A 26,957-nucleotide genomic window follows, 5' to 3' on the forward strand; every position below is an offset into this window, starting at 1 on the left:
CAAAGAGTGTGCGTGTCAGAGTGGAGGGAAAAGGGTAACAGCTGAAGGTGCTGATTAAAATAAGCCAGGACCGTACCTAATGGGGCAAGCAGGAACAGCTTTTCCCCTAGCTGGAGGGAGCACATAAACCAGTGAGAGGTAGGCAGGAGTCCTGCACTTTAGTTTGTCTCTGGGTCAGAAAGGGTGAGTAGCCTAGAGCCTTGGGGCTAAGTGGGCCTGGTTTGGGACCTGTACACTGTAAATAAATGAGCACAGGTGATTGCACTGGCTGATGCCTGCAAGTTTTCTTATTTTGGGGGGTCGAGACCACCCAGAGGACCTAGAAGGGCAGGGGAGGCCATGGCAATTTGCTATAGCGTGAAAGATAAATTAAAAGTAGTGTGTTTGTAATAATTAGAGACCTGCCCTATACCACTAAGGTGGACATGGTAGTGTGCACATTCATAAAGAACACTACTGTACTTCTTAATGCTTGTGACAAAAGAATTTCTTCAGTGTCTTCATTGGGAAATGTATAGCATAGGGGATTAATGATCGGCTATAAAAGCTTCAATTGCTAGGGTGGTTGTTGGACTCCAGACAGGTAGGTGGTGGTTGAAGAGAGACACCACAGCCAACCCATGGTAAATGTGAAACAAATCTGTGAGCCATACATGTCACACAACCTGGCCTGTGTTATGCAGGAGGTCTGGCTTGATGATCATAATGATCCCTTCTGCCCTCACAATCTACTGACAACCCACAATTCCAGTTGGCACTCCCTCCCACCCATGTTTGCGGAGAGGCCTAGGACTGGAAATACATAAACTACCGTCTTGCCTTTATAATTGTTAGGATTGCTATGGCACATTGATGAAATAGTTGGGAAAAATTGGAACCCCTTGTACCTATGCTGTAGTTGCCTTGTGGAGAACAGAAGCCTTTATTTCCAGAGTAGGGTGGGTGGCAACTTCCACAAGGAGTGTGCTCGCCGAACATGGGTTTAAAAAAAAAATTAATTTCCATCCTTTACCCTTCTCATTGGATGTTACATTCCTGTTGACCATTTTCAGGAGTAAAGCATATTCTTGAAAGGACCACTGGACTCGTGACTGCTACCAGGTGCGGTTCTGGGGGGTGGGGAACTTGCAGGGGGCTATAGCCCCCTCAAAAATTGCCTTAGTTCCCCTGTAGCCATCCACCCCAGAGCAAAGGTCAAATGTTCCGCAGAAGTAAGGGTGGCATGGTATGGTAGTGCCACCCTTCTCCACTGCTGCTGGTGGCAGTGCTGCCTTCAGAGCTGGGTGCCCAGCCAGCTGCCGCTCTCCACTCTGCCATCAGAGCTGGGTGGCTCATGCCGCCCAAAATACATTCCATGCCCCCCCCAGGGGACACACAAAATGTATAGCACAGCCCATCCCCCCAATTTTCTGTCTAGCCCATCTCAGCTCCCCTACTAGGAAAAGGCTGGTGCTATCTCTGATTGCTTTTCTGAACTACTCTGCAGCTCCTGCATCTGGGAGTGGTTTCAATGGGAGTGGATCTAACCTTATGTCTCAGAGTAGATCTGTGGGATCTGGAACAAATGTAACTAGAAAAAACAATAGTTCTCTCCTTCTCCCATTGTGTCTGACTCCTGCAGGAGGAAATCTTCTCAGAAAAGATATTTGATTAATATTCTGGCTTGCCCTGGAAAATGAAACCTTGTCAACTAAGGGTCCACCCTGACTCCCTGCATCTGGGAGTGTAGACAGGCCCAACCCATTCAGATAATCCTGTTCTTCTTTAATGGATAATGAAACAGTGAAAGCTACATGACTATTGTTGGATCCTAAGGTTTCTTATCCAGCCCAGAACAGAGGGGGTAGCCATGTGAATGGCTGCAACACTGCCAGGATGAGGATAACTCCATAAGAAACATGCTAAAAGGTGAGAGTGACAGTATGAAAACTTTTCTTTCAGTGGCATCAATCCCGTTATCAATATGCCTCACTTTAGCATCCAGTTTAGTTCACTGCGCAGGTATCCTTTGAAGTCTACTCTGAATTCCTGAAAGAAAGGGTTGCAATTTAACTAGCTTTGGGTTTAACGCTTCCCCCAAAAGTTGTAGTTTCCTGACTTGCTCTGGAGTTTTTCTCTCTTGCGGTTCAGCAAAGCGGCACTGGCTGAATGTGCATTAGAATCCTGATACATGATGCAAAGAAGTTTTATCACCATCACAGCATTACTATTATTTTCTACTGGTTTTAAGCCCCAAGTGTCTCAGGCCATCTCTATGTAGGCTTTGGTCAGTAAATAAAACTAGACCTGTTGAAGTTTAAAGATTAAGAGCTTTGCCTCAATTGGGTCCGAAGGCAGTGGCATCATCAGGGAGTTTTGCTCTCTTCTGTCTGGCTCTGCATGATGCAGTTTTACCAGAGATTGTACACAACATTTTCATGGCAAACACTGTAAGGATTTAAGAGCCTATTGTGAGTTAGCTTGTGTACTAGTACTGATTGTGTGTGTGTGTAATATATATCTCTACATAGTGTGTGTGTGCGCGCGCATGTATATATACACACCCCTTACACTTATAACCTCTATTACATGTAATTGTGTGTATATATAATTCTTTCTTTCATGTGCCAATCTGCTTGCAGAATGTTACAAGTGCTCAGTTTTGTTGGTGTTTAAACTCCTGTACCCACTTCTCAGCAATAGTAGAGCTGCATTGTTGCTACCAAAAGTGTAACAGCACACCATGGCAGCTTGTTACCTCACAACAGTAAAAACACCAAAGCCCTCCCTGCTCTACAGCCTCCATTTTTACAGCCCCTTGTGGGAAATTACAGGTCCCAGTTTTCGCCATTGTATCAAGGCTCTAGAAAGGACCAAACCATTTTTCACACCGTTACACAAAGCATGACTGAGAGCTGGAGGAACAAAGAATGGCCCACAACGGAGTTTTGGTTTTTGATGAATTATTACAAAATAAAGAAAGGCAGGATTTTGTATAGTACTGATTTATTATTGGTAAGCTCTGTATTGCACTCCAAACACAGTACTGTGTGCAGAAAACCAATTCTTTACATACAGAAAGCCAGAAACATTAAGCTGTAGAACTAAGCTTTACATTTAGAGAGGATGAAAATAGGTTAACTTTTATGTAAGATATTATCTGTCAGTTTCCTTAACAGACAGTTTGGTGTTTTTCTAATCTGCTCTCCCAAATAGCACATAACAAGTGAATCAAATAATGAAGAGACCATGGCAGACAGGTTATTGTATAACTTTTGTACACAAAGGCATTCTACCTATTCCACACACAACTCCTGTTGACATTGTACTGCATGTGGAAATTGTTAGCACCCTCTACAGGTCAAATGCTATTGTAAATTCATAGACAAGGACAGTATGAGAAAAATAACTATGTGAAAATTATTACTAAGTATATGCCACCAACAGCGTGCTTAGGTGCTTTATAGCCAAGTCGGATAAAAGTCCAAAGAGCTTGCAATGTAAGGCTCTCATCCTGCAAAGATTTATACACATGCTTAATTTGATGTGTGAGTAGTCCCACTGACTTCTGCGGGGTCTATTCAAGTTAAGTGTGTGCATAGTTATTGCAGGATGAAGGCTTTAGGCACTATACAGATGTGGGGTGAGGGGTAGGAAAAGAGTGCAACTGACCAGTGAAATGTACCATTAGTTTCACCATTTGATTTTATTTCTATTTCTTTTCACTGTGGGAAGGACTGAGATTCTCTGGGATAAGATTGTGCTAAATAAGTGATTCTGGTAGGAATATTTATTTAGGCAATAATGTCATATGTTATCTTTATAATTATAATCAACATAGCAACAACTGCAACCATACAAAATAGAGTGAAATCCTCCCAACAAAGAGGAAAATTGTGAATTAATTTTTCCATTTTTTTAAATGCTAATTTTTTTTAAACTGTTGAAATGAAGAGGAAAAAAAAAATCCCTACCTCTAATTCAACGACCTTGAAAATGAAAAGTTTTTTAAATTTATTTATGCCATAGATTTATCACGCAGATGCTGCTTAATGCTAAATGGACATGGAGAGTTAACCTGATACCTAGAAGCTTGTGGCTTTCACAGGTTTGCTTGTTTAATGCACTCTAACTTGCTTGTTTGTGGTAATTTTACTAAAATTCTTGAAGGAAAAGTGAGTTTCTTTCTGAGGGCCAAATGTACTGCTGGCATAAATGGGTGCAACTTCATTGAAATAAATTGCTGACACCAGCACTGAATTTGGTCCTGAGGTGACTACTAAGGAATCATGAGGAATATTTAGCTCTTCTGTGATAGTCAATGGGAGTATCTCACAAAGATCACAGGTAAAATATGGCTCAAAATTGCACATTCCACTCAGACATCCTTCCTCTTCCCACCCTGTCTCTGTAACCTATACTCTTGCTCAATTATTACTGTGACAAAATTGGAACTACTCTGTAATGGTTTATGAATAGTGAGTACTGACTTGGCTATTGGGATGTTTACTGTATGAATGTATTGGTTTCATTTAATAGGTGGCTATAAAGAAAACAAGTAGGAAAGGAAGAATGGCTCAGGCTAAGCCACTTCTCAACAAACACTTGAGTGTTGTTCAGCTTCACCTAACAGCTTTCATTGTTACCTCCTCTCAAGCCAACCTTTAAAACTAGTTTTGTCCAGAAGGGAAAAGGCCCAGGAATGCCAGAACAAAGCAACTCTGACAGTTTAGAAAGGGATGCTCTCTGCAGAGAGAGGAATTGTTGTTTGGGAGAACCAGACTAAGATGCAGGCGTCTGCTGGATTATCTGAAGAAATTAGGCCTGACTAGATGACCTTGAGGGGATGGTAAGCCTTTGGGTAATACAAGCAAGTGTGGACTGTTTGTTGTCCTAAAATGCTTTTCTCTATGAGCTTTGTTACGATAAGTAAAGACTCTAGTTCTAATAAGGCAGTTTTATCACTATACACCACTGGCCACAGGCTCCCAAAGGGAAGAACCACAAGTGCTGAACCCAGTCAGACCTGGAGGGCAAGCATGGTTGATTCCCAGGGTACTGAAGCCCAGGTCCCAGCCTGAGTGGGAGACTTGTGGAATTCCACCCTGGGATAGATAAAGACATGAGGCCTGACAGTTGAGGGGATACATTCAGAGAGACCAGAAAGGGGGCAGGGGTGCAGCTGGCTCTCCAGCCATGACCATTACAATGGTGATTGACCGCTAAGCTCTTGTGAGTGCGTGAATGTGTGTGTTTTCTGATTACTAAGGGTCCTATTCACTGCTGATGGTGCAGCTCCACTGAAATTAGTGAACCTCTACATGCTTACGTCAGTGGTGAACTTGATTTCAAACGCAGTTGTGCTACACTGCTGCAAACAATTTCTTCAGCCGAATCCGATAATGGAAGCAGTCCATTCTAAATTGGTAATTGCTGTAGTTAACCAATTTTCATTACACTCAAAGCAAAGTTTTTAGTTAAAGGTAGCTGCTCTTTTAATGCTGAACTTCATCCAGTACAGATGCTAGTAAATGACCCTTGATCAAGTCTTAATAAGCAAAGCAAATAGTTTAGCCTGAACACTATTATATATGCTCAGTAAGTTAATGTATATAGGCATGATTCCTAAAAGTCATGATTTTCCACACCATTCCCATTGCAATCTAATATCGCAATACAGATTGAACAAACATATAGAATTCCAAATTGACAGCTATGTACAAAATCATATAGTACAAGGTTATTATAAAACATAAGTCAGGAATCAAGCTCTGATATCTTAACACAAAATACTGCAGATTCCTGGTATTAAAGCAAAAATAGCATAACTATATTTTAAAATGAAACAGCTCTATACATTCTGTAGTTTGTGTCCAAATGCCGTTGTGTGCATGCAGCAGGAAATAAATACTCAGAATCAGAGATTTGCAAATGATATTAGTTAAAAATATTTTGAGTGAATCATCCTAGAAAAATCTCTTCTGATTTCCTTAACAAAATAGATTCTTTAGGCCCCAGTCCGGCAAAGACTTATGCATGTGTCTAACTTTATGCATGTGAGAAGTTCTATTGAATTCCATAGGATTATTCACATGCTTAAAGTTAGTGTGTGTAAGTCTTTGCCGGATCCGGGTGTTAGGACTTGTCTATATGGAGAGTTTGTACTCCAGCTTGCTGCACACTGCCCCAAGTGGTATTGTGGACTCTCTGACTACCCACTAGAAGTTCCGTAGTGCTCTTTGATCTACTCTCATTTGAAATAGGTAGAATGCTGTACAAAACTAAAAGTGGAGTAGATGATAGTGCATCACAAGACTTCTTGTGTGAGGTAGCAGGGTCCACATGACCAGTTAGCGTGCAGCAAATCGGTGCACTGTACATTTAAACCCCAACGTGACGTGAACCAACTCTCCATATAGATAAGTCCTTAGTGTTCATACAGCCAGCTGTTCACTACAATACATTTTCCTTTAATAGATATCCCGTCTAAAATGATAGCAAGGGAAAGTGTGTTCATCTGAATTGGATCTTATAGTTAGTCCCACATTAGTTCCAATTGTTGGTAGGGCACTATAATGGGAAGTAACAGATTTCCAATCAGATGTTGGTGACAGTGCAGGGAGTGTCTAATGTTACCCATAATTCAGTTTTGGAGACACTGCTGTCTTTAAAATTACTCAAAGGGTAAAATGTTGCAGTCATTACTTAGGCCAGTGGTTCTCAACCAAGGTACGCATACCCCCGGGGGGCACACAGAGGTCTTCCAGGGGATACATCAACTCATCTAGATCTTTGCCTAGTTTTACAACAGGCTACATAAAAAGCACTAGCGTACAAACTAAAGTCAGTCAATACAAACTAAAATTTCATACGACTTGTTTATACTGCTCTATGTACTGTACACTGAAATGTAAGTACAATATTTATATTCTAATTGATTTATTTTATAATTAGATGATAAAAATGAGAAAGTAAGCACATTTTTCAGTAATAGTGTGTTGTGACACTTCTGTATTTTTATGTCTGATTTTGTAAGCAAGTAGCTTTTAAGTGAGGTGAAACGTGGGGGTACGCAAGACAAATCAGACTCCTGAAAGGGGTTCAGTAGTCTGGAAAGGTTGAGAGCCACTGATTTAGGCCATACTCTCATTGTCGTCATTAAGAGTTTGGGCTAGGAAGAGACTGCAAGATTTGACCCCAAATGAAGTTTATCAGAGGCCTATTCCTATCAGCCCTCTGCACATGGAACTCCCATCAGCTTCAACAGAAGTTCTGGGCATGGAGCATTTTCAGCACCAGACCCTGGCAGCATTCACATAAGGCACATTCTGAAGGTGCTAAAGTCTCTTGCATCTGGTGGTTATTTGCTGGAATAATTTGCACAGAATCCCCATGGAAGGATTAGTGAAAGACCATTTTAGAAGAAACTTTACATCCCAAAATATTACTGCAAACATTATCAATAATGGAATTTAAACACTGTGGAACGTGCTTTTTAGAGAATGGCAGCGTTACATGGATTTGTAAGCGTTTCACTGTCTCTTTGTTATTTATTCTTCTGCTTTGCTGTGACACCTGTGGGAGAAAATATAAAACAATTAAAACAAACAAAAAAGTTGTGGTCAAGTGTGTGTGTGTGTATATCCCGTACATGATATACTAACTGGGAAAATTGGTTTTAAATCCATCAAATAAGCCAGGTACCCCAATCCACTTTAAAGAAAAAAAGAAAGGGGGAGAGAGAGAGAACAAACAAAATTGGTAAAACTATTAATATATGTATTCTATGAAAACTTTTTCATTCATGCACTGAGAGTCTAACTTTGTTTTAAGAGTTTAACCCTCTTCTTTGTTCTGGAGCTTGGTCACTGCCAGTAATTCAGCACAATGTTTTAAACAATAAATGTCATGTTCTCCATGCTGAATGTTGGAATATACTTCTAAGTTTTCAGTGTATGCTAGTTAGACCCACCAAGTTTAGGGACTAATACTGCGTCCTCTACAGGAGCTCGCAGTTTTGCCATTGACTTGGGCACTGATCCCATAAGTAAATCCGGGCTGACAGACTTCCGACTGCCTTCACGCAGAGCTCTATGCAAGCATAGGGTTCTAGCACAGAGTAACTTGCATAAAGGGGTTTTGAGTGGAACACAGTGGGGTCTTTAGTTTTAGCATAGTGGTGGCAAAAGACATTTAGCATGGACTTAACTGAATCTTCCCAGTGCATCAACATCCGGAAGAAAACATCAAAATTCCAGTGTCAAGAAATTCTACACTTGCACAGCCTTATTCTGGTGAGGAGTCCCATTGTAGCTAATGGGGTTACTCATGTGAGTTAGGCACCTCAGGAAGTGTTTCCAGGACTAGAGCCTTAATCTGTACATTTTAAGGTGCTGTCTAGCTTATTGACCAAACAAAACCCCTGGATCTCGTGAATATATTACAAATATGCACACCATGGTTAAAGGGGTACACCCACAGCAGTAAATAATTAGATTCTAGTGGCAGATTAGAAAATTTATGACCACAAGCACTGAATCTGTTGTAGAAGGCAATATGGGTTGTTAGCCCCCTAGAATTAAAAAACAAAAATGACCCAACACAAAAGTTATCCTATTTTCTTTTTTAAGACTGAAGAAATACAGTCCTCCCGCATATCATCACTTCTGGAAAAAAGAGCACTGTCCAAGTGTAGATGTAATAAATAATATCTAGCGTGTGGGACTTTTTTACTTTTCTTTGTAACAGTTGATAAATTGAAATCTACTTCCTCCCTGATTTATTTTCTTCTTCCCTCCATCCTTTTGTGACCACACTGCTTTGCTTAAATAGAAACAAGTGTCAAGCACAGGCACTTATCTTTCACTCTTTGAAGAACAAAACAGTAGTTTTGGAGGTGAGGGGAGAACAAAAGTAGCATCGAATATTGGGGTAAATGTAGGAATCAGGTTCTATGGCTGGTGATATGCAGGAGGTCAGTCTAGATGACCATAAGGGTCCCTTTAGCCTTAAAATCTATGATTCTAGGAAATAAGGTAAATTCAGAGAATATCAACGCCTGTATTCTTCTGCTGTTGCAGATGCACAACATGCTAAAAACTGGTAGATTCAGTTCTGATCTTCCAACTGGATCTGGCCAGGAGGGACCCTCATGCCCACGCTGAACTGCAATGATTTCAAGATCCAGCAAAAGGCTTCTAAAACCAACCACATCTCAAATGAAAATCAGTTCCCCTGATTCCACGCAAACTATGCTGTCTTGGCTTACAAAATAAAAGGCTGTATTTTGGTAGAAAGGAAGGGGGGATGGAAATCCAGTCACTTTCTCTCAAGAGGGTGATGATGAGTAATAGCACAACTCATCTCCTAGTTTTACTGGGTTCGTTCCCGCTCTCTCTTACAGGGAATGTTCATTGCCTAGTGAGGTAACAGTGCTGCTGCTTGTACTAAAGGCGGGGAACATGGATCAGATTTACAGTCAGACTGGTGAGGAAAAAGCTATGGCTAGAGGCTGTAGGGCAGCAGAAGTAAAGGGGCTTTTCTCACCTACTCCTCTTTAATTCACACAAGCAAACCACATTAAAACACCACATAAAGAAGGAAAAGAATTTCAAAGTGGAGGGTTCACTGTAGCATGTTCTTCCAATACTTGACCATTAGAGGGCACTGCCAGACAGATATGAAGGTGGGACCCTGTCATAGCTGGAATTCTGAGACACCCTGAGCTGTGAATTGCCTTCACTTTTACTGCTTTCTCTCAGCATCTTCATAGGTCTTACAAGGCTTGATCCAAAGTTTGCTGAAGTCAGTGGAAAGACTCATTGATTTTTCAACCAATTCTGGATCAGACCCTTAATGTAAATTCTTGTGTGTGACTTTCCTGTGTATTCTAAGGCCAGTCCAAAAAACCTGGGTGTGGCTCAGTTATTGTCTGGGCAGGAATGTTATAAACTCCTGCATGGTCATCTCTCTCCAAACGTCATTAACGTTCCTGATGCTCCACTTCTGACATAAGGGGGCTCGGTCACTGGTACCTTGACCTGTGTCTCAGATCTGAATTAGTGCTGCTAGTTGCTGCTGCTCTTGTCCGTCTTTGACGACTGGATTCTTAAAAGGCAACACGGCAACCTCCCACCTCTTTCAGCATAAAGAGTGAGAAGCTGTAGAGAAGGGGTGTGACTAGGGCAGGAGGAGCCAGAGCACTCGGATGGTCACTCTCACAATCCCAGAACACCCGGCGTTCTGGCGCTTCTGGGAATGGTGTGGGCCTGCCTCTGCGGGCATGACCCTGTCCCCTCAGCATGGCTTTGCATGCACCGCATGGGGTGGGGGGTACCATTGTGAAGAGTGCACTGCCCCGCCCCCACGGGCGTGACCTTTCACTCACGCTGGTGGGGTTGGAGAAGCACATTTTTCATTATGGCGTCCTCCGTCCAATACTGGACAGAACCACATCTGGTTTGGTCTCAGAACCAGACGGGAGACAAAGAACCCAAAAAGAGGACTCTCTGGTTTATAACCAGACGAATGGCCTCCTTACAGAACACATAGCATTTTGGCTAATCCTGGGCTACCACAATGCCAGAGAGAGACTGGTTCTTGTCAAGGCGAGTTAGAGCAGCAGTCAGGCTACTGATGCAGAATATATAGAAAGAATATCTTAGACATTCCCATGGCTTCTATTTCACCATTAATGGATGACTGGCTAAGAGGAATGTTAGTTCCTGGGGATCACTAGGGAGGGATACCCAATACTTCTTACACAGCAAGAAACTGCAGACTCTGTAGAATAAATACATTTTGTTCATGAAATCAGACATTCAGAGATTTCAGATTATTGGTTCACCTCATTATGGTGGCTCATAATTAGAATGCAAAGGAAAACATGTAACTATGCAATTTCAGTACAGTCCTTTCCACCCCCACTTAATATAAAAACGGGGAAACTTTGGACAATGAAAGTCTTAGTGGGGGGCACCCAAAGCTTTCTTAAAATTGGAATGGAAAACGTGAAGCACATAGAATAGCCTGATATCAGGTGGGGGATGCAGAGGCAGTTGGTAGAAAGTTTCAGAAAAATTAGGTTTACTCATAGCTGCATTTGTGTCTGAAACAAAGCAAAATGAAGGCCCAATCCTGTATATATACATGTACTTAGCTGTAAGCAACTGCATACTCCATTCACTTCCATTGAGTACTCAGAAGCCTAATTTTAAGTACATGCATGTGTCTTTGCAACATCAGGACCTTAGCGCTGACTAGCACATGAAATTTGGATTTCAGGTGTGAGTGGTAGTCCTGTATAAGCGGTATTTCCTCCTGGATCCAATATTCTGCTTCAATAATTCCAGTAAACATGTTAAAAACAACTCTATAATGGAGAAGTCCCACCTACCACAGTAAGCCTAGGGGAGGAGCAGTCACATCTTTAAAAGGATGAACGTACTGAAGTTGCATTTTCACAATTTTTGGAAAAAAAATAATCAGACAAAGCACGGACTCGTTATCCAAAAAGCTGGGTTTGCTTGGTTAAGATAATTAATGCCAGACTTTATGGTCTCTGCTGGGAAAGGTAGATTGGCTGCTGCTGACACAGAAGACAGACATTTGGGACCTCATCCTGCAGCACCGGGAGTATTGCCACTGACTCCAATGGGGCAGGATCAGGCCCTTGGATAGCAACAATCACAAACAGATGATTTAAGATAACCCCAAGAACACAATCTGATATAAAGGCAAAAAGCTTAGCTGATGTGGTGATTACTGATGCCGTCATAAAGTGTGTAAAGTCCCAGGGCTGGGGTTAGTTCACATAAAAGCAACTTTGCGTGTTTACATACCTCACTGTATCACACAATGACTTTTGGTTTTATTATCTCCAGTATCAATGTCAATCACTGCTTTTAAATAAAAGAGAGACACTCAATATATCTGACCATTGTGACATAAAGGTAACAACATGGAATGTCGTAGGACTGAGACTGTCCTCTAGGAAACATGATTAGTTTATCCTTCTTGTGACTAAAAACTTATTAGTTTAGTCAATAGCTTAACAGTCTGGAAACTTAAATGACTAAATTGTGCTTAGGGGACTCTGCCAGACACTAAACGAGTAAAGTGGAGTAAAGCTCCCACCCCGTCCCTCTGCATGGGAAACCCATCCTTTGATCATGTCTCCAGCCATGGAGGTGGGAAGAACAGTGGTTGCATGCCCAATGTTCTCTCCTCTTTACTTGTGAGGGAGGAGAACGGGTGGATTGTTGGAAGAGGCAGGTTCCACCACCGTCCTTCCTTTCTGCTGACTAGTGGAACTGGTGGGGTACATGTCAGGTATGGGGCAGCCGGGGGAATACACCGTGTCAGCCCTTTAAAAGATACAGCAGATCTCCCGATACACCCCAGGTGGGACGGAGAACTCTGGAGGAACTGTGTCTCTGAGTCCCCCAGTCTTAGTGGGCTGGCCCAGTTACACGTATTCGGGGCTACATCTCAGAGCTCTCTTTAGCCTTAAGAACATGATCCTTTGCACAAGCATCAGTGTGTTTGTTTGTTTTTTCCTCCCCCCAAGCTATGTGCTTGCATGTTTAACATTCAGGAAGGGTCACACAAAAATACACTGAACTTTACATTTCAGTGACACTAATTCTCGTGTAGAATGCTCTAGTGACTGATGTCTGGCAGCAAACCTCATAAAAATTGGGTGCATGGGGGGGAGGGGAAAATTTTTAATCACACATATTAAAGATACGTTTATAAATCGTTTATATGGGGTTAACAAATGATTAACAGATGTTATATCAAATGGTCAGTCTATACTCTAGTAAATGGTTAAATCACTGCTTATAGTGTCCAACAGGTAGCATCTAATCCTAACATCTGTAACATCTTCAACAGATGTGCTTATCACCATCTTTACTGCACTCCATGTGTGCAACAGCTTTATATTATCCATTAATCATTAACCCTTTATAAACTATTTATACGTGCCCCCTAGTGGATAGTGGGACCAATGGTTTTGCATTGTTTAGCCAGTCTCGAATTTTAAAGGCCATCTGCACTAAACGCTGTTTATTCTGAGGATGGTAAAACTCTTATGGACTTCACTGGTGCAGGATTGGACCCTAACAGAGGAAGGAATACTTCTAATAAAAAAATCCTAGAGAGCTGAAGATGAGAACTTCAGTCTCCTCTATGTAGCTAAAGGGGTGTTAATCTCCATATGCTGCACTGAAATGCGTTACCTGGCTGGTTTTTGCTGTGTCGTCTCTTCTTTCTCCGTTTCCCAGACCCTCTTTGCCCTTCCTTATCAGTAAGTGCTTGTGCTGGAGGGACTGTTGCTGAGCACGAAGAATCAGTCACTGGCTCTTCTGAGAAGGATTTCTCCTGCGAGGTGTCCAGCAATGAGTCTGGGGCCAGGTCGTCATTTTCTTTCTCTGTCTTCCTTAACTCCATATGCTGAGAACTCAAGTCATTGGTTGGAGTCATTTCAGCACTTCCTGGTGCTAGTCCAGCTCTGGTTTTAGCCTCGTTCCCGTCACTTGGTTGTGATATTTGTTCATTAGACACTGGACCACTTTCTAACTGAGTGGGTATGGGTTCATTGTTTTTGTCTCCTGAGATGGATCTGGCCAACTCATCTCCTACAGCAGTACAGTTGCCTGCATAGCTGCTTGCAAACTTTATAGTTGTTCTAGGGTCAGATGGCAAGAACACAATGGTATTGTGTTTCATGTTCTCCTGGAAGCTACGTGAGCCATTGATCTGCTGAATACTTACTCCATTGCTGGGCTGACTGGCTCCCTCAACTTCAGCTGAATTTAAGGAGCTCCTGTCAGTACAGGGCTGTTGTGGCAAATTTCCTCCAGCTCCGTCTTTAGGATGCACTTCAGTTGAAGCTGGTGTCTCTGTGACAGCTTTACCTGTAGCCTTTGGAGTGGCAGCAGCTTCTGAGGCAGGCGTGTTTTCTGTGTGATGGCCGCCATTGTTTCGCTTGGTGTCATTGTCCCTTTCCTTCTCGGCTGCTGCTCTGAAAGCATCAACATTCTTTCCTTTGAATGAACAACACAGTTCTTCAGTACAGCCTGTGACATCAACCGACAACAATGCGTAGTCTGAGCAATCTGACCGCCTGCAATGTGCCCCAGGCTAGCGGCTCAGGGTGCACTGCAGGGCCAATTAATTCACAATGACCATCTGCGGTTGGGAGCTTTTTATTTCTAATCCAAAAACTAGCCCCTCCCAGAATTCAATGACCCCGAACATCACATGGGGGCATTTAGTTCAAAACCAAGCCCCCAGCATGACAAAGCACTTACGCACATACTGAATTTCAAGTCTGTGCTTCTCTCCCGTTGCAGTTGATCAGTTTTATTCCCACTGATGTCCATAGAACTTACACACTGTTGAGTGGGAGCCTAGCTGAGGGGAGCTAAGGGCCAATGAATTCCCAGCTAGCTTCATGAACCTGATCCTGCTGTCCAATCCCCACTGCAATATATAGCTCTGTCTGAGACAGGACTTCAGAATTGCACCCCATCCACACCCAGCCACACCCTGCTTTTTAAAGGTCTTGCAGGAAGACTGCAATCTGCAAGTCATCTCTTGTGGCAGGCCAGGGTGATGCCCTCCAACAAGATCATTGGCTGGTTTGCATCTGGGAATGGAGGCTACCACCTCAAAAGCTGAAAGGAAGCTCAAGCTGCAAATTTAGAAAATAAGTATCTCTTGGGTAACATTTCCCAGAGTGCCTAAGTCCCTTGCAAAATGGGACTTAGACACTTACACACTTTTTTGAAAATGGTCCCCTTTGTCTATTAATAAAATGACAAAAATTCAAACAAGAGAAGTTCCTGTGTACGTGCTTGTTTTGCTACGGTATTTGCAGCAGGCTGGAGGCTAATAGTTACAGGTTTGGGTCTTTGCTCTTACCAGGCTCTCTCTCCTTTGGCATTTCAGCAGATGAGGATTTAGGATGAGTGTCCGGCTCACACTTGTTCTTAGCAGTTTTCCGCAACTGGAAACCTTTCCTTATGTCAGCTAGCAGGGCATCGATAATGCACACGTCGTCCTGCTTCACAGCCCCTTTCTTAACTATTGTTAAAAAAAGAAAAAAAAAACGGGAGTGGGGGGGAGTAATCGCTAACGTTGCACTCCTGATGGATGGGCAGTGACAGTCGAGAGCAGTGGTGGTACAATCCCAAGATATAGGCTGGGGAGACAAAGCCTCATTTTCCACGGTCCGGTCTCTTGCATAGTCATCTACTCCAGTGCAAAGTGGGTGTCAAACACTGCCACTGTGATCTGGTACCACTGTACACCCACTGCACCACTGTGAATCACTATGGAAGGTAAAAGGCAGTGAAAAAATCTGGCCCAGAGCCTTTGCCGACCAAGGCCAGCACCTCTGGTATTCTCTCCTCTTTGATCTATGCCAAAGTATAACTGTGGCAACCGGCAGGCCAAAGCCTTTAAATGGCTCCTGTTCTGTATTTTGAATTTTACTGTAGGTGAGGGAGGTGTAATCGTATTTTTCAGCTTTGCTGCTCTCTGTTACATTGTGTTAGGTGGCTTCTTTAAGGCACTCAAAAGCCTTCAGCCACTGAACACTCAGAAACCTACACTGAATGATTATTATTGGAACATTAAGACAGGAAGAGTTTGGAGCTTCTATCAGTCCTCACCTGGCTGACTATGCATTGCATGCAATGTTGTTGTAGCCATGTCGGTCCCAGGATATTAGAGAGACAAGTAAATAACTTTACTGGACCAACTTCTGTTGGGGAGAAAGACAAGCTTTCAAGCTTACTTCAGCTCAGCGTAAACTCGAAAGCGTGTCTCTTTCCCCAGCAGAAGTTGGTCCAGTAAAAGATATTACCTCATCCACCTTGTCTCTCTATGGATTGTATGGATATCTTCTTTTAAAGAAACCCTTTCAAACACTCACTGATCTTCCCATTGTCTCCCTTTTGTCTCTTCACCTCTTCCTCTTCCAACCGTTTCTTCCTTTTTTCAGCCTTTGCAGCTTGTTCCTTCCTGTCCTTGTTTTCCTGTAGCCAGAGAAGTCACAAGTGAGGTTTGGTTAAATATCTGGTGGCAAAGCCACCCAAAGGAAAGATGGTTCAGTCTATTCGCAGCTTGGTGCAAAACAAGGGGGAAATTCCAGCTCCTCCCTCCCAGAGAAATCCAATAGGCAACCAGGAGCTGCCTGCTTCCCCTGTTGAGGGGCTGAGAGGCAGGGAGTTTGCCTGGCCAGGGCCCCATTCCCATCCCCCAGTGAGGCGTGGGGACAGGCAGTGACTGGATCCGTTGTCCAGACTCTCCCCATGTAGGGGATGTACAGCAGGCTGAATCTCCCTGGACTAGCTGCACTGGGCTCTGCAGCCCTTCCCCAGCTGCTGCAAAACTCTTTCTGAGCAAAACCTGTTTGCTTGGGCTGGACGTAGCAATCAGTTTTGGACCCATTATAGGTCCATAATCTTTTTACAAAGTTATCCTAGAAGACAGACCGCCACAGATCCATCAGTCAAACTCCGGGCTAATGCCAACCTCTGGCCTAGCAGCTTTTGCATGGGAGTGCAAAGCTCACTGACCCTCCTCCTCAAGTGGCAAAGAGGGTTCCTTCGTTAGTGCAGATCAACATCTGAAAGCTCCCTGCAGATTTCAATCAAATCCCCAAACTTTATATTTCAGTACCACACCGAGAATCCAGTAATGTCAGTGGCAAAAATCCCATGGACTTTAGTAGGGACAGGCCATAATTCAGGAATCTGACCCTCAGGTTCTTATCCTCCAGTGTGAGCAGATGGTGCAAAGTGGGTAGATTCCAGCTAGCAACGGCCAGTGGACAACACTTCCTGCCGTCCTGCCCTCTTGAGTTAGGGGACATGCTGAGAGATGGAAGAAGTATGGCAAGGAGCCTGATGGAGGCTGACAGAGGGGTGTGATGGAGCAGAACTCTGTTATGCCAATTCTCCACTGGCATATGGTCCCTCAGAGACCTTATTCTTGTGGAGAATAATTTGGCCACAATGAGCCATTTGGCCACAATGAGCTCAATTGCTCTGCCTTGTCACTGCCTCAAGTGAAGCCCAGCTGTAAGCAAACCCCGGCCCTATATACTATCTGAACTGATGCCTGTGTTCCAGCACCTGAACCCTACTGCATAATGTTCACAAATGCAAACCTTTAGCGCTTTGATGAAGAGATCCCTGAAGGTTTTCATGGTGCTAAATATATCTTCCAATGACAACTTGTTTGCATCTTCACAGAGGTAATTTGCAAGTTCCTCCTTCTTCCTTTCAATGATTTCAAACTCCTCCTCCAACTTCTTTGATGCATTTATGCTGTCCTGAAATGCATTTAGGCCAAGTTACCAAAGCACCGTGCATGAGACATTGCAAGGAAAGATCAATGGAAAAAACAGGATGACAATGTTACAAGAGGGAATTCAGTTCCAAGGCCCAGATCCTTGGCTGAAGCCCAGGAGCTCATGGGGTGGCAAGGCGAAGAAGTGCAAAGATGGCTTGGAATCTCCCTTAGCCCTGCTCGCTGCCTTTCTAGTCAGCACCTGTTTGACTGCTGCTCAGGGCAAATGAACACAAAAGAGTTGTGTAGCGTCCAAATTCATTTTCAAGTATGAGAGACTATTAATGGACAAATGTTTCCACTCCCCACTCCTCCCTGAACATGCTGCATTTGCAGAGTCTTGGCTGTCATCTCCTCATGTGAGGAAACTCCTTTCACTGACCTGGATGGGAGTTTCATACTGTGCTTTCACGTCGTCTTTCGATGACAAAACCTTTCGTTCAAGTTCCAGCAGCTTCTTTAAGTTGGAACTGGATTCTGCACGTATAATGTCAAGGTTAATTCTGAAAATGAACACAAAGCCCCAGGAGATTAAAAAGCAGTTCACTTCTTGGAGCGCTGGGCTAGGTAGAAGAGAGGGAAAACAGCTGGGATTTCCCACTCCCCTCACCTCTTTTCCCAGCAACTCTGGTATTAAACGCAAAACTATGCCTGTGTAATCCTAGGCAGTAATGTGCTCCAGCACCATGAGGCATGGTCTAGTGGTTAGGGCACTAGGAGACCTGAGTTCTGTTCCTGGCTCTTCCACTGACCTGCTGTGTCTGGGGCAAGTCACTTCATTTCTCTCACTACCACTGTCTGACTGGCTCATCAATCCCTGGGTGAATGTACAGCACCTAGCACAACGAGGACCTGTTCTCAGTTGAGGCCTTTAGGTGCTACTTAATGCAAATAATTCATTAATTGAGAGTGGGCTTTTCAAAGAGCTTCTGTGACTTAGGTGCACAAGCCCATTCACTTTCAATGGAGTTTGATGTTTCAATGGGGTTATGCTCCTAAATCACTTACATGCTTTAGGTTGGAGTTTTCAAATCCCCCAACTAATACAAAGCATCACCAGCTAAAGTGGATCATGCTAATATTTGCTCACAACAATCTGTCTGTACAAATTCTCAGGGGACATTTGTCCACATGTATCTTATTATGCTTAATGCTTTGTTCTCAAGAGCAAAAGGGTCACTCGTGTAAGAGGTGAAAAATCCAAACAGTGCTCAGAAAATCTTCAGGCAAAATACACACATTTGTTAACAAGCCAGCTCTTTGCCAGCCCCATGAGGAGAACATCCCCAAACAGCGCTTAGGAAGAGAGGGCCAGGTCGTACTGCAATCTCATGTATTAGATATTTGGAAATGGATACTTACAGACTTTAATTGTTTGGCTTCACTAACACGTTAGAGAGACTAATCTACAGATTCAGAGTTCTTCTGAAGCTACTAGGAGTTTATCCCTGAATACAGTAGTGAAAGGTACTTTAGCACTGCTTATAGGTAGCTAGGATTAAAAAGGTAGAGCCTCCTTGGACACCATACCATTTCTGTGAAGGCCTACAAAGCAGAATTAATTAAATGCTGCACAATTTCTGACCCTCGTTACTGTCTTACTTATTGCCGAACCGTGGCATTGAGCCAATCTGCCTTTTAAAATGGCTTCAGAATTTGTGAAAGGAAATCATTTGGTTAAAACTAATTCAGGCTCAGTCCAGCTAATGAATGGATTATAATAACAGCAATTTATGTCTTAATTTCTGGGGGATTCTTTTTTTTTAATGTAAAGTAATAAGTTCACAAGCCTACCCGGCTGCCTTTGAAACACATTCAAGGTCCTTGGGAAGCTGCAGTAGGTCTGTGTGACTCTTTTCTACCTCCTAAAACAGAAAAGTTTGTTATTTTTGTATTTATTTTTCTTACACAGCGGACGCAGGCTGGGGGGAAAGGTTACACACGGAAGGAATGACTGGCATGTGCAACGTTTCATTCGCGCCTCTCCCTCCACTGTTTGTATGGAGGCCAAGAGTTTAAAAGGATCAAAACAGGATTGGCTGTTTCTATGGTTACCAAGACTATCCACAATTATAAAAGCATGGATTAAAAAAATAGAACAGAGTTTTGAAAGGGAGATGAACCCTCATGCCTCAGAGCACAGATTGAGCTCTAACTGCTGGGGAGTTAGGAAGGAACTTTCCCTGTGGACAGATTATCCCAGAATATGCTATGGTGGGATTTCTTTTACCTTCCTCCGAAAGTGCAGGGTATTGGCCACTGCTGGGGGTAGGATCTTGGTCTAAAAGGACCACTAGGCTGATTCAGTCTGGCAATTCTTATGGTTCTCTGTATGCATTAGACTATCTCTGTCCTAGTTTATCTGCCTGTCTACCTATTTAGCTACTTACTTATACAATCATCTTTGCCAGTGTCTGAGCACCTCTGCATAGCAATTATGAGCTGTCTAATTTTTTTGGGGTGTCATGGAAGAAGTGGGACCTGAAAAAGGGTTTGAATGCCCAGAATTGGCAAGAGGAGAGCTCAATGAATGGGGCAATAAGATTGGCATCGTTGGGAGAGGAGAGGGAGAAGTGGTAAGCTCCTGGGTGGCAGGGACTGGTTTTTGTTTTTTGTTGTGATTGTACAGCACCTAGCACAATGGGTCTCCAACTAGGGCTCCTAGTCAGTATGCTAATACAAAGAATAAATATAAGGGCAGCTAAGCAGCAATAAGAAAGCTATGAAAGGCCTTAAAGCTGGGGGCAAGAAACTTGAATGTGATCTGGTGGAGAAGGGAGAGGCAGTGGAGAGCACCTGCTATAGGTGACTTCACTGGAGCTATGGGCAAGGAAGATGATCCTGGCAGCTGCATTTTGTATGGGTTGGAATGGAGTAACATGGGTGTCAAGAAAGCAAGAGAGGAGTAAATTCCAGAAATCAAGATGGAAGATGATTAGGGCCTAGATGAGACTCTTTGCTTCCTCAACTCTTTGTTTAGAGGTCTCTTAAAGCTAGGTAGCACCTGCAGCCCAAGTATTATGAACCCAAGCAAATCAAGCAATCTCTCCAGTTCTATGCAAGTAAGTGAGGAGCATATGAACACAAGCACATAACATCAACCGAAGGTATGGCTGGAAAAATAGTTCACGTCCAGTCAAAATTCCCAAAGGAAGCTGCAGTGGTACCTCCAGAATATGGTGGAGCAGAGTAATACGGGTTTGGTTTGCTTTGGTTTCAGTTAGTTTGAGTAAAGTGCTAATTTTGAAGCCATCAGCATCTCCAGTGTGACTTCCCTGAAAGACAGAAAGAAGAGGCAGGAATAACCCGTGTCAAACTCTTACTCCATATTTATAGCCTATATGCACGAAAGAGAGAGAAAAAGTTCTTTTCGTTTATAAAACACAGTGATTTCTTAACAAAAACAACAAAAGATTTCTTACATAGTTGAGAAAGTTTCCAACTTTGAGAATCAGTTGACAAAAAACTGGCAGGCGCTGGGTCGCTAGAAGATCTGAAAAATAAAGGCGTCCTTTACATAAGGGTCAGCTTCAAAACTGAATGTTTCCCAAATTGGATCAGAATTTCCATTGTACCAAGGCAGGATTTCCATATTTGCAACCCAAATACGACTGCTGCATGCCATCTCATGTGTGAGAAGGCTAACGGGAACCAGACTCTAATAGGACCTGTCTAGCTTTGTTAGCTGGGCTGAGTAAAAAGCTCTGTTTATTCTTTGGACATTTTAAAATTCTTTCATCTTTATTAGGAAAATTATATGGGGCCTGATTTTCCCCATATACACTAGTGTCAGACTGCTGGAACTCCACTGACTTGAACAGAATTACTCCAGATTTACACTGGTGTAAGTCAGAGAATCAGGCTCCAGGATTTTTATCATAAAATGCACTTAGGGCTGGATCTCAAAGGTATTTGGTGCCTCACTTTTATTGAAATCAGTGGATGTTAGGCGCCTAAATCCCTTTGAGGATCTGGGCCTTTGAGCCTGCCCCAGTGTTCAGTGAAACCAGTTTTGACCAGTCCTTGCAATTATATCCTAGCCAGTGTACATGCTAGTCCAGTTGTTCTCCAGTGGTGGTAGGGTGACCAGGGAGCTGCTTATCAGCATGTGAAGGATGCAGTGTGTGTCCTCACTTATCTCCCAACTGTAAGTGCTTTAGCATCGACAGGAGAGGCTCTGGAGGCAGAGCTCTGACACAGACAGAAGCAGGAATGTCAATAGAGGCGGGCTGCATCTCAGAAGCCATCCCAAGCATTTCCCACAAATCCCAGCTGGTCAAAACTGTGGCAGAACATGAGAGTCAGACTTTCTGATTATGTTGCCTTTGACAGTGGAGATGGAGCCTGATTCCAAGTCCATTGAAGACAACTGGAGTTTTCCTACTGACTTCAGTGGACTTTGGATCAGGCCCACAGAAAATAAGTTATACTCTGTATTTTTCCCCATGGCCAAAAAATAAAATCTGCAAGTATAAATTCAAACTCTAGAAAGAGCCCTAAAAGCAGAGCTAGTGACTTTATTTCTCCAGAGGGAGATCTTGAATAAGAATCACCCGATATATTTTTATACCTTCCTTCCTCCCCTGCCTTCCTTCTCCAGAAGCATTTCCTGTTTTGTCCTTTTCATATCAGCCCTGTGCTCCCTAAACAACTTCACATATTCCTAAAGAGGAAGCATAACAGATAGTGAGTGCTACCAAGGTGTATCCATGCCCACGTCGCTGCTGTATGTGAGCACTTCCTATTTAAAACAGCAAAAATTCAAACTTTCTCAGCCCACTCTGTCTGTGGGATTTTTTCTGAGGTAAAATGGGATTATGTGAGAGGAACTTATTAAGGGAAAACTCAGTTGAATGAATTTGTTTAGCACAGACTACTTCTAAACGTAGTCATTCTTAACTCCTGCAAGAGTGAGCTCTATCGTCTAAAAGCAGCCTCTCTGAAAGCTGTGTCACTTGCACTAACAAGCCTCTGACTGGCTGACAATGTCATTGTTCAAGTGGACTGTGGCTATCCTGGGAGGTCATAGAGGGTGAAGGGTCCTCTCTCTGGTACTCAGGGACAGCTCCATGGAGGACTTTAAACACCAGGAAAGACCGTTCAACCTACAATCTGTGCTCATTGGTGAAGCAGGGCAGAGAGTGGCGCATTAAGGCGATGGGTTCATAGTAGCTGGTGGTGTTAAGCAGACAGGCTGCTGAGCTTTGTACCTGGCTGGAGGTTTTTCAAGGCCTGTGGCTTTATTCCTAGTTATGAATTGCAACAATTTAAATCTGGTGGCCATAAATTCCTGGGCCATCCTGGCTAGGTCTGTGTCTGATAGGATGGGGATGCAACTTCTGGCCAATCGCAGATTTGCATGTATATGGGACGGAGACAACAAAAGGCCACTTCTTCAATTCTAGGGTTAGATAGATATACTACTCCAAGCCAAAATGAGGCCTTGCACGGCTCTGAACACAACATGCAGAGGGCTGATACTGTCCCATTTACCTTCACAGGCTTTCCTGATTGTTTCTGCTTTTGGCTGTAGCATATCTAGCATGACGGTGGTCTCTTCACATAACAGCATACACTCAATCCGCAGCTGGTAACTATGAGAGGGAGCCGGTACAAATAGAAGTTATGCTTAACAGATTCCTGACCCCGCCAGAAGAGTCTCCCCCTTCCCATTCCCAAAACGATCGCATTCTAACCTCCGCCAAAAGCCACATCCAGGCTCGCGACCAGCTACCCCGTCTACATCGCGCTGATAATGCCCAGCTATGTCTGTGGCTTGAGGGGGGGCAGGGGGAGTTCTTTCTCAATGGCAGTCCAGAACGGGCAGCATGGAGATGGTGGATCCTGCTGTACATGCACACTAAACTCAGTGGAGAAGGAGGGCAGCCACATGGAGATTGGGATATTTGGATTCTATTCCTGACACTCCAAAAGGCTTCCTGTGTGATTTTGGGCAAGTTTCTTCACCATTGGGCTAGATTCATCCCAGGGCCTCCTTCTCCCTCCACTACAGGGCCACAGACATCCAGCACAGCACACTGAAAAAGAGGCAGCACTAACTGGGGACGGGCATGGCCAACACATCCTCTCATCAGTATCTGCTGGTAGGGATACTGATTGCTGTTTGACTGATTTCTCTGGCAACAAACCCAGAAGACGGGCATTGTGCTATCCCTTCCATCAGCACAACAGGCTTACTAAGCTGTCGTCTCAGGGATGTACAACTTACATTTCACTGTACCAATGTATCTGCTCCTCTTTGACACAGAGACTACTCCCTTCCTCATGTGGGTGAGGATGATTAATATTTGTAAAGACCTTTGAGTCTCTCTGATGGAAGAGGCACGTGGAAGGCAAATAAACATTCAAGTGCAATATGAATATGAACGTCAAAAAAACCCCAACAACTATGGAGTACGGTAAAAGCATTTGAAGAAAGGCTTCGTTTTAAACCAACAAATCCATTCACAGATTTTTTTTAAGAACACCATTCTATAGTGTTATCATAATAAAAGAGAGAGACTCTTTAGAGATGGCTTTCCCCAATCACAGCAAATGGCTCTGAATTTAGAATGTTTTGTAAAAGAAGGCATTAACTAGGAGCACTTTCAGCACCCTTTTAAACGATACAGAGTGCTACATCCAATTGGATCAAAGCGAGAAGCTTGCTGTTATGGAAAATAATATGCAAGCAAAAGATCAGGCTGAAGTCAGCAATGATCTCCCTTACCTGGGAACCCCGAGAAGGAGAAGATAAAATTGATCTGTGCTTGCTAACTTGGCTTTTTCTTCCTTGAAGGCTTTCAGGTTTTCTATCTGACAAGAAAACAGAAGAATCAAGATCCCAGAACTGCATCATATCTACAACCTTTGTGAACTGAATTAAAAGAGTTTTGCCTTCTAACCTCATGCTTTTCGGGTAGCAGCTTCAGTAACTGCTTCAGAACCTCCACATCAAATTTGGTTCTGTCCCCTCTTTGAACCATGTCAGCGACTTCTTCATTTGAGCTGCAGAGAACAGGAAAGAGGAAGTATATTTCCCATCAGTATGTAACCTTTGACTAGGTGTCTAGTGTGTAATCTTTAATTTTTGTGTTCCCAATTAGTAGTGTAAAGATAAAGAATTCAGTTTGGTTTTATTCCTTAAGGTTCGAGCCTTCAGGGAAGCTGCAGATTTTAAATCTCAAAGCTTTATTGTATTGTCTTTAAATATAAACATTTAGGGAATGATCCTGCAAATATTTCAAACAGTGAATAGCCCCACTGAACCCTGCTGCTGTGAATAAAACTACTTATTTGTAATTGTTTGAATGACCAGCCCTGGATGTCCTAGGAGGAAGGATGGACCAGTGGCTAGGGCAACAACCATGGTCTTGGGAGTCCTATGGATTTTTCAGCCCCTCACAGAATTGTCTGCTACAAAAGCCATGTTAATTTCACTTGTCAAACTGTTGCTTTATTCAACAATCATGAAAATGGTTCATTGCTTACCATTTAAATTGCTTCAAAAATATGTTCAAATTGAGACTCTTCTTGGAGTCTAAGAATGTGATCTGTTTAAAATATAATAATTTATGTCAGATGAGCCATTTGCAGTGGCTTTTTACCCGAATCTTCGAATGATGAGAGAGAGCCCATTACCTCCTTGGGTTCCACCTTCACCGGGGCAGCAGCTTTCTCCTTGGGCTTTGTTTGCGGAAAACAAAACAGCTGCTCTATGCTCATGTAATCAGGCTCTATAGTTTCATTGCTGCTGCTGCTCACTGAAGCCCACATGGATCGACTTTCTGAAAGAGATGAGGCACTAAGGACGCTGCTGAAAACTCAGCAGTCACTGTCAAGGTAATGCTCCTTACTACTAAGGTTGCTAACCCTCCAGGATTGTCCTGGAGTCTCTAGGAATTACAAATTAATCTTTAATTAATAATTATGTCATGTGATGAAACCTCCAGAAATATATCCAACCAAAATTGGGAACCCTACTTATTACAAGGGAAACACTGAGAAAGATGCATGCAATAAATAAAAAAAGAAAAGCATATTAACCCTGGACAAGTGCTAATTATTGAAGAGTGGCAGCTCCCACAGACAGGATCCCAAAGTTTTAAAGGTGATTTAAACCAGGAAATCTACAGCCACAAGCGATTTAGCTGAGCTGAAGGCAGCAGCTGAGCTAAATGGGTTTTACTAACATCTGTTTGCTCTAGCAGATTGGCTGAATATTGCAGAGTCACCGGTGGGCCCATGGGACCATTGAGCTCCAATTAGGTTATCATCTCTGCCAAGAATACGTAAGGACCCTCATAGGTCAGTAACACTGTCAGGCTCATTAGGAACCATATCAATAACTCACGGGCACTCCTCAGTATGTAAAGCTGTTCTACTAGAGATACTTCTGCCATGTGCCGGAAGGGGAAGCTTCATTTGTTTGGATACTAAATTGTGACTTTACACCAAAGCACTGCAATGAAGGCAAGATGCCTTCAGGAGCTATCAGGCCTGGAGGGGAAGCACAACCACCGCTGTGTTCCTTAAAGGATACAGATTGCATTCTCGTGCACAGCTGGCTGGGGTAGAGTGTGTGTATGGGGCGGTGGGGGGCATGGCTCCATCTCCTCCTCCAGTCTTGTTTTTTGGCTCCAATCGCAATGAATTACTAAATGTGCAGCCACAGACACCGCGGGGTAACCGGTTCTGCCGGGAATCAAAGCCCATGGAAACCAACGGGAAGACTCAGTGCGAGGGCACTTCAGGCTGTGCGGGGGGCGAGGAGGGGGAGGGAGATATTTTGGAAAATAAATTAATTCTGAATGAAAAGGCTTCTATTTCTAGGCAGGATGTGCCCCAGCTGACGATCTGGCTGGGACACCCAGCCACCATTTCAGGCTTAACTCCATTCTCTCAGAGCTTCGCAGCTCAGGTTTACAGGGGGCCCGTGAGGCTCTGCTTCCAGGTGGTGCTAAATAAGGAAAACAATATCCCCCCGCCCCCAACCCAACAAAATCAAGTGGGAACAGATAGCATAGGACACACTGGGAGGCAGTTAGGAGGGCGTGTCTCTCTCTCTCTACAGCAGCTACAAAAACGATGACCGGGTGCTGCATGAGAAGCACCTACCTCGCACCACGTTGGACGGCAGCTTCTGCCAGTTAAGTTTCTTCATTCTCAGTGTTGGAGTCTTCACCTTCTGGTGGAAAGGCCTGGCACTGCCCAAGGCATAGGCTATGTGTGTAGCCACCACTTCCTCCATGTTGCCTCCTGGCGGGGGAGGCGGGGGCACGCCGCCCAGGCCGGGCAGTGGGGGAGGCGGGGGCACGCCGCCCAGGCCGGGCAGTGGGGGAGGCGGGGGCACGCCGCCCAGGCCGGGCAGTGGGGGAGGCGGGGGCACGCCGCCCAGGCCGGGCAGTGGGGGAGGAGGTGGTACGCCGCCCAGGCCGGGCAGTGGGGGAGGAGGGGCGGCACGCCGCCCAGGCCGGGCAGTGGGGGAGGAGGGGGCGGCACGCCGCCCAGGCCGGGCAGTGGGGGAGGAGGTGGTATGCCGCCCAGGCCGGGCAGTGGGGGAGGAGGTGGTACGCCGCCCAGGCCCGGCAGTGGGGGAGGAGGGGGCGGCACGC

General features: G+C 44.0%; 1 protein-coding gene and 1 long non-coding RNA gene across 4 annotated transcripts in view; one reads left to right on the plus strand and one right to left on the minus strand.

Moving 5' to 3' along the window:
• The window catches only part of LOC137157604 (uncharacterized), a 29,224-nt gene extending 4,422 nt beyond the window's left edge, over positions 1 to 24,802 (plus strand). For both annotated transcript variants that reach the window (XR_010921154.1, XR_010921153.1), the window contains exon 3: positions 24,143 to 24,802. This is a non-coding gene — a long non-coding RNA (uncharacterized lncRNA). The remainder of the gene's footprint in view (positions 1 to 24,142) is intronic.
• Positions 2,975 to 26,754, minus strand: LOC137157601 (inverted formin-2-like). Of its 2 annotated transcripts, XM_067554965.1 has the most exons (16): positions 26,461 to 26,754; positions 24,985 to 25,130; positions 24,835 to 24,896; positions 24,249 to 24,351; positions 24,074 to 24,159; positions 22,837 to 22,937; positions 20,766 to 20,836; positions 20,511 to 20,618; positions 19,138 to 19,208; positions 17,726 to 17,846; positions 17,162 to 17,326; positions 15,923 to 16,025; positions 14,908 to 15,069; positions 13,221 to 14,027; positions 11,820 to 11,876; positions 2,975 to 7,554 (listed from the first exon to the last, which is right to left on the minus strand). In XM_067554965.1, the coding sequence occupies exons 1-15, from the start codon at positions 26,591 to 26,593 to the stop codon at positions 11,821 to 11,823; spliced, it is 2,295 nt and encodes a 764-aa protein (XP_067411066.1). In that variant the 5' UTR covers positions 26,594 to 26,754; the 3' UTR covers positions 2,975 to 7,554; position 11,820. The 2 variants fall into 2 exon arrangements, with proteins under 2 accessions (XP_067411066.1, XP_067411065.1); XM_067554964.1 differs by lacking the exon at positions 11,820 to 11,876 and having other exon boundaries at positions 26,461 to 26,700.
• Between the last annotated feature and the right edge of the window lie 203 nt (positions 26,755 to 26,957).

Source organism: Emydura macquarii, unplaced genomic scaffold (genome assembly GCF_026122565.2).
Source record: "Emydura macquarii macquarii isolate MOO-44397 ecotype Brisbane River unplaced genomic scaffold, CSIRO-AGI_Emac_v2 contig_1551, whole genome shotgun sequence".
Classification (NCBI taxonomy): domain Eukaryota; kingdom Metazoa; phylum Chordata; order Testudines; family Chelidae; genus Emydura; species Emydura macquarii.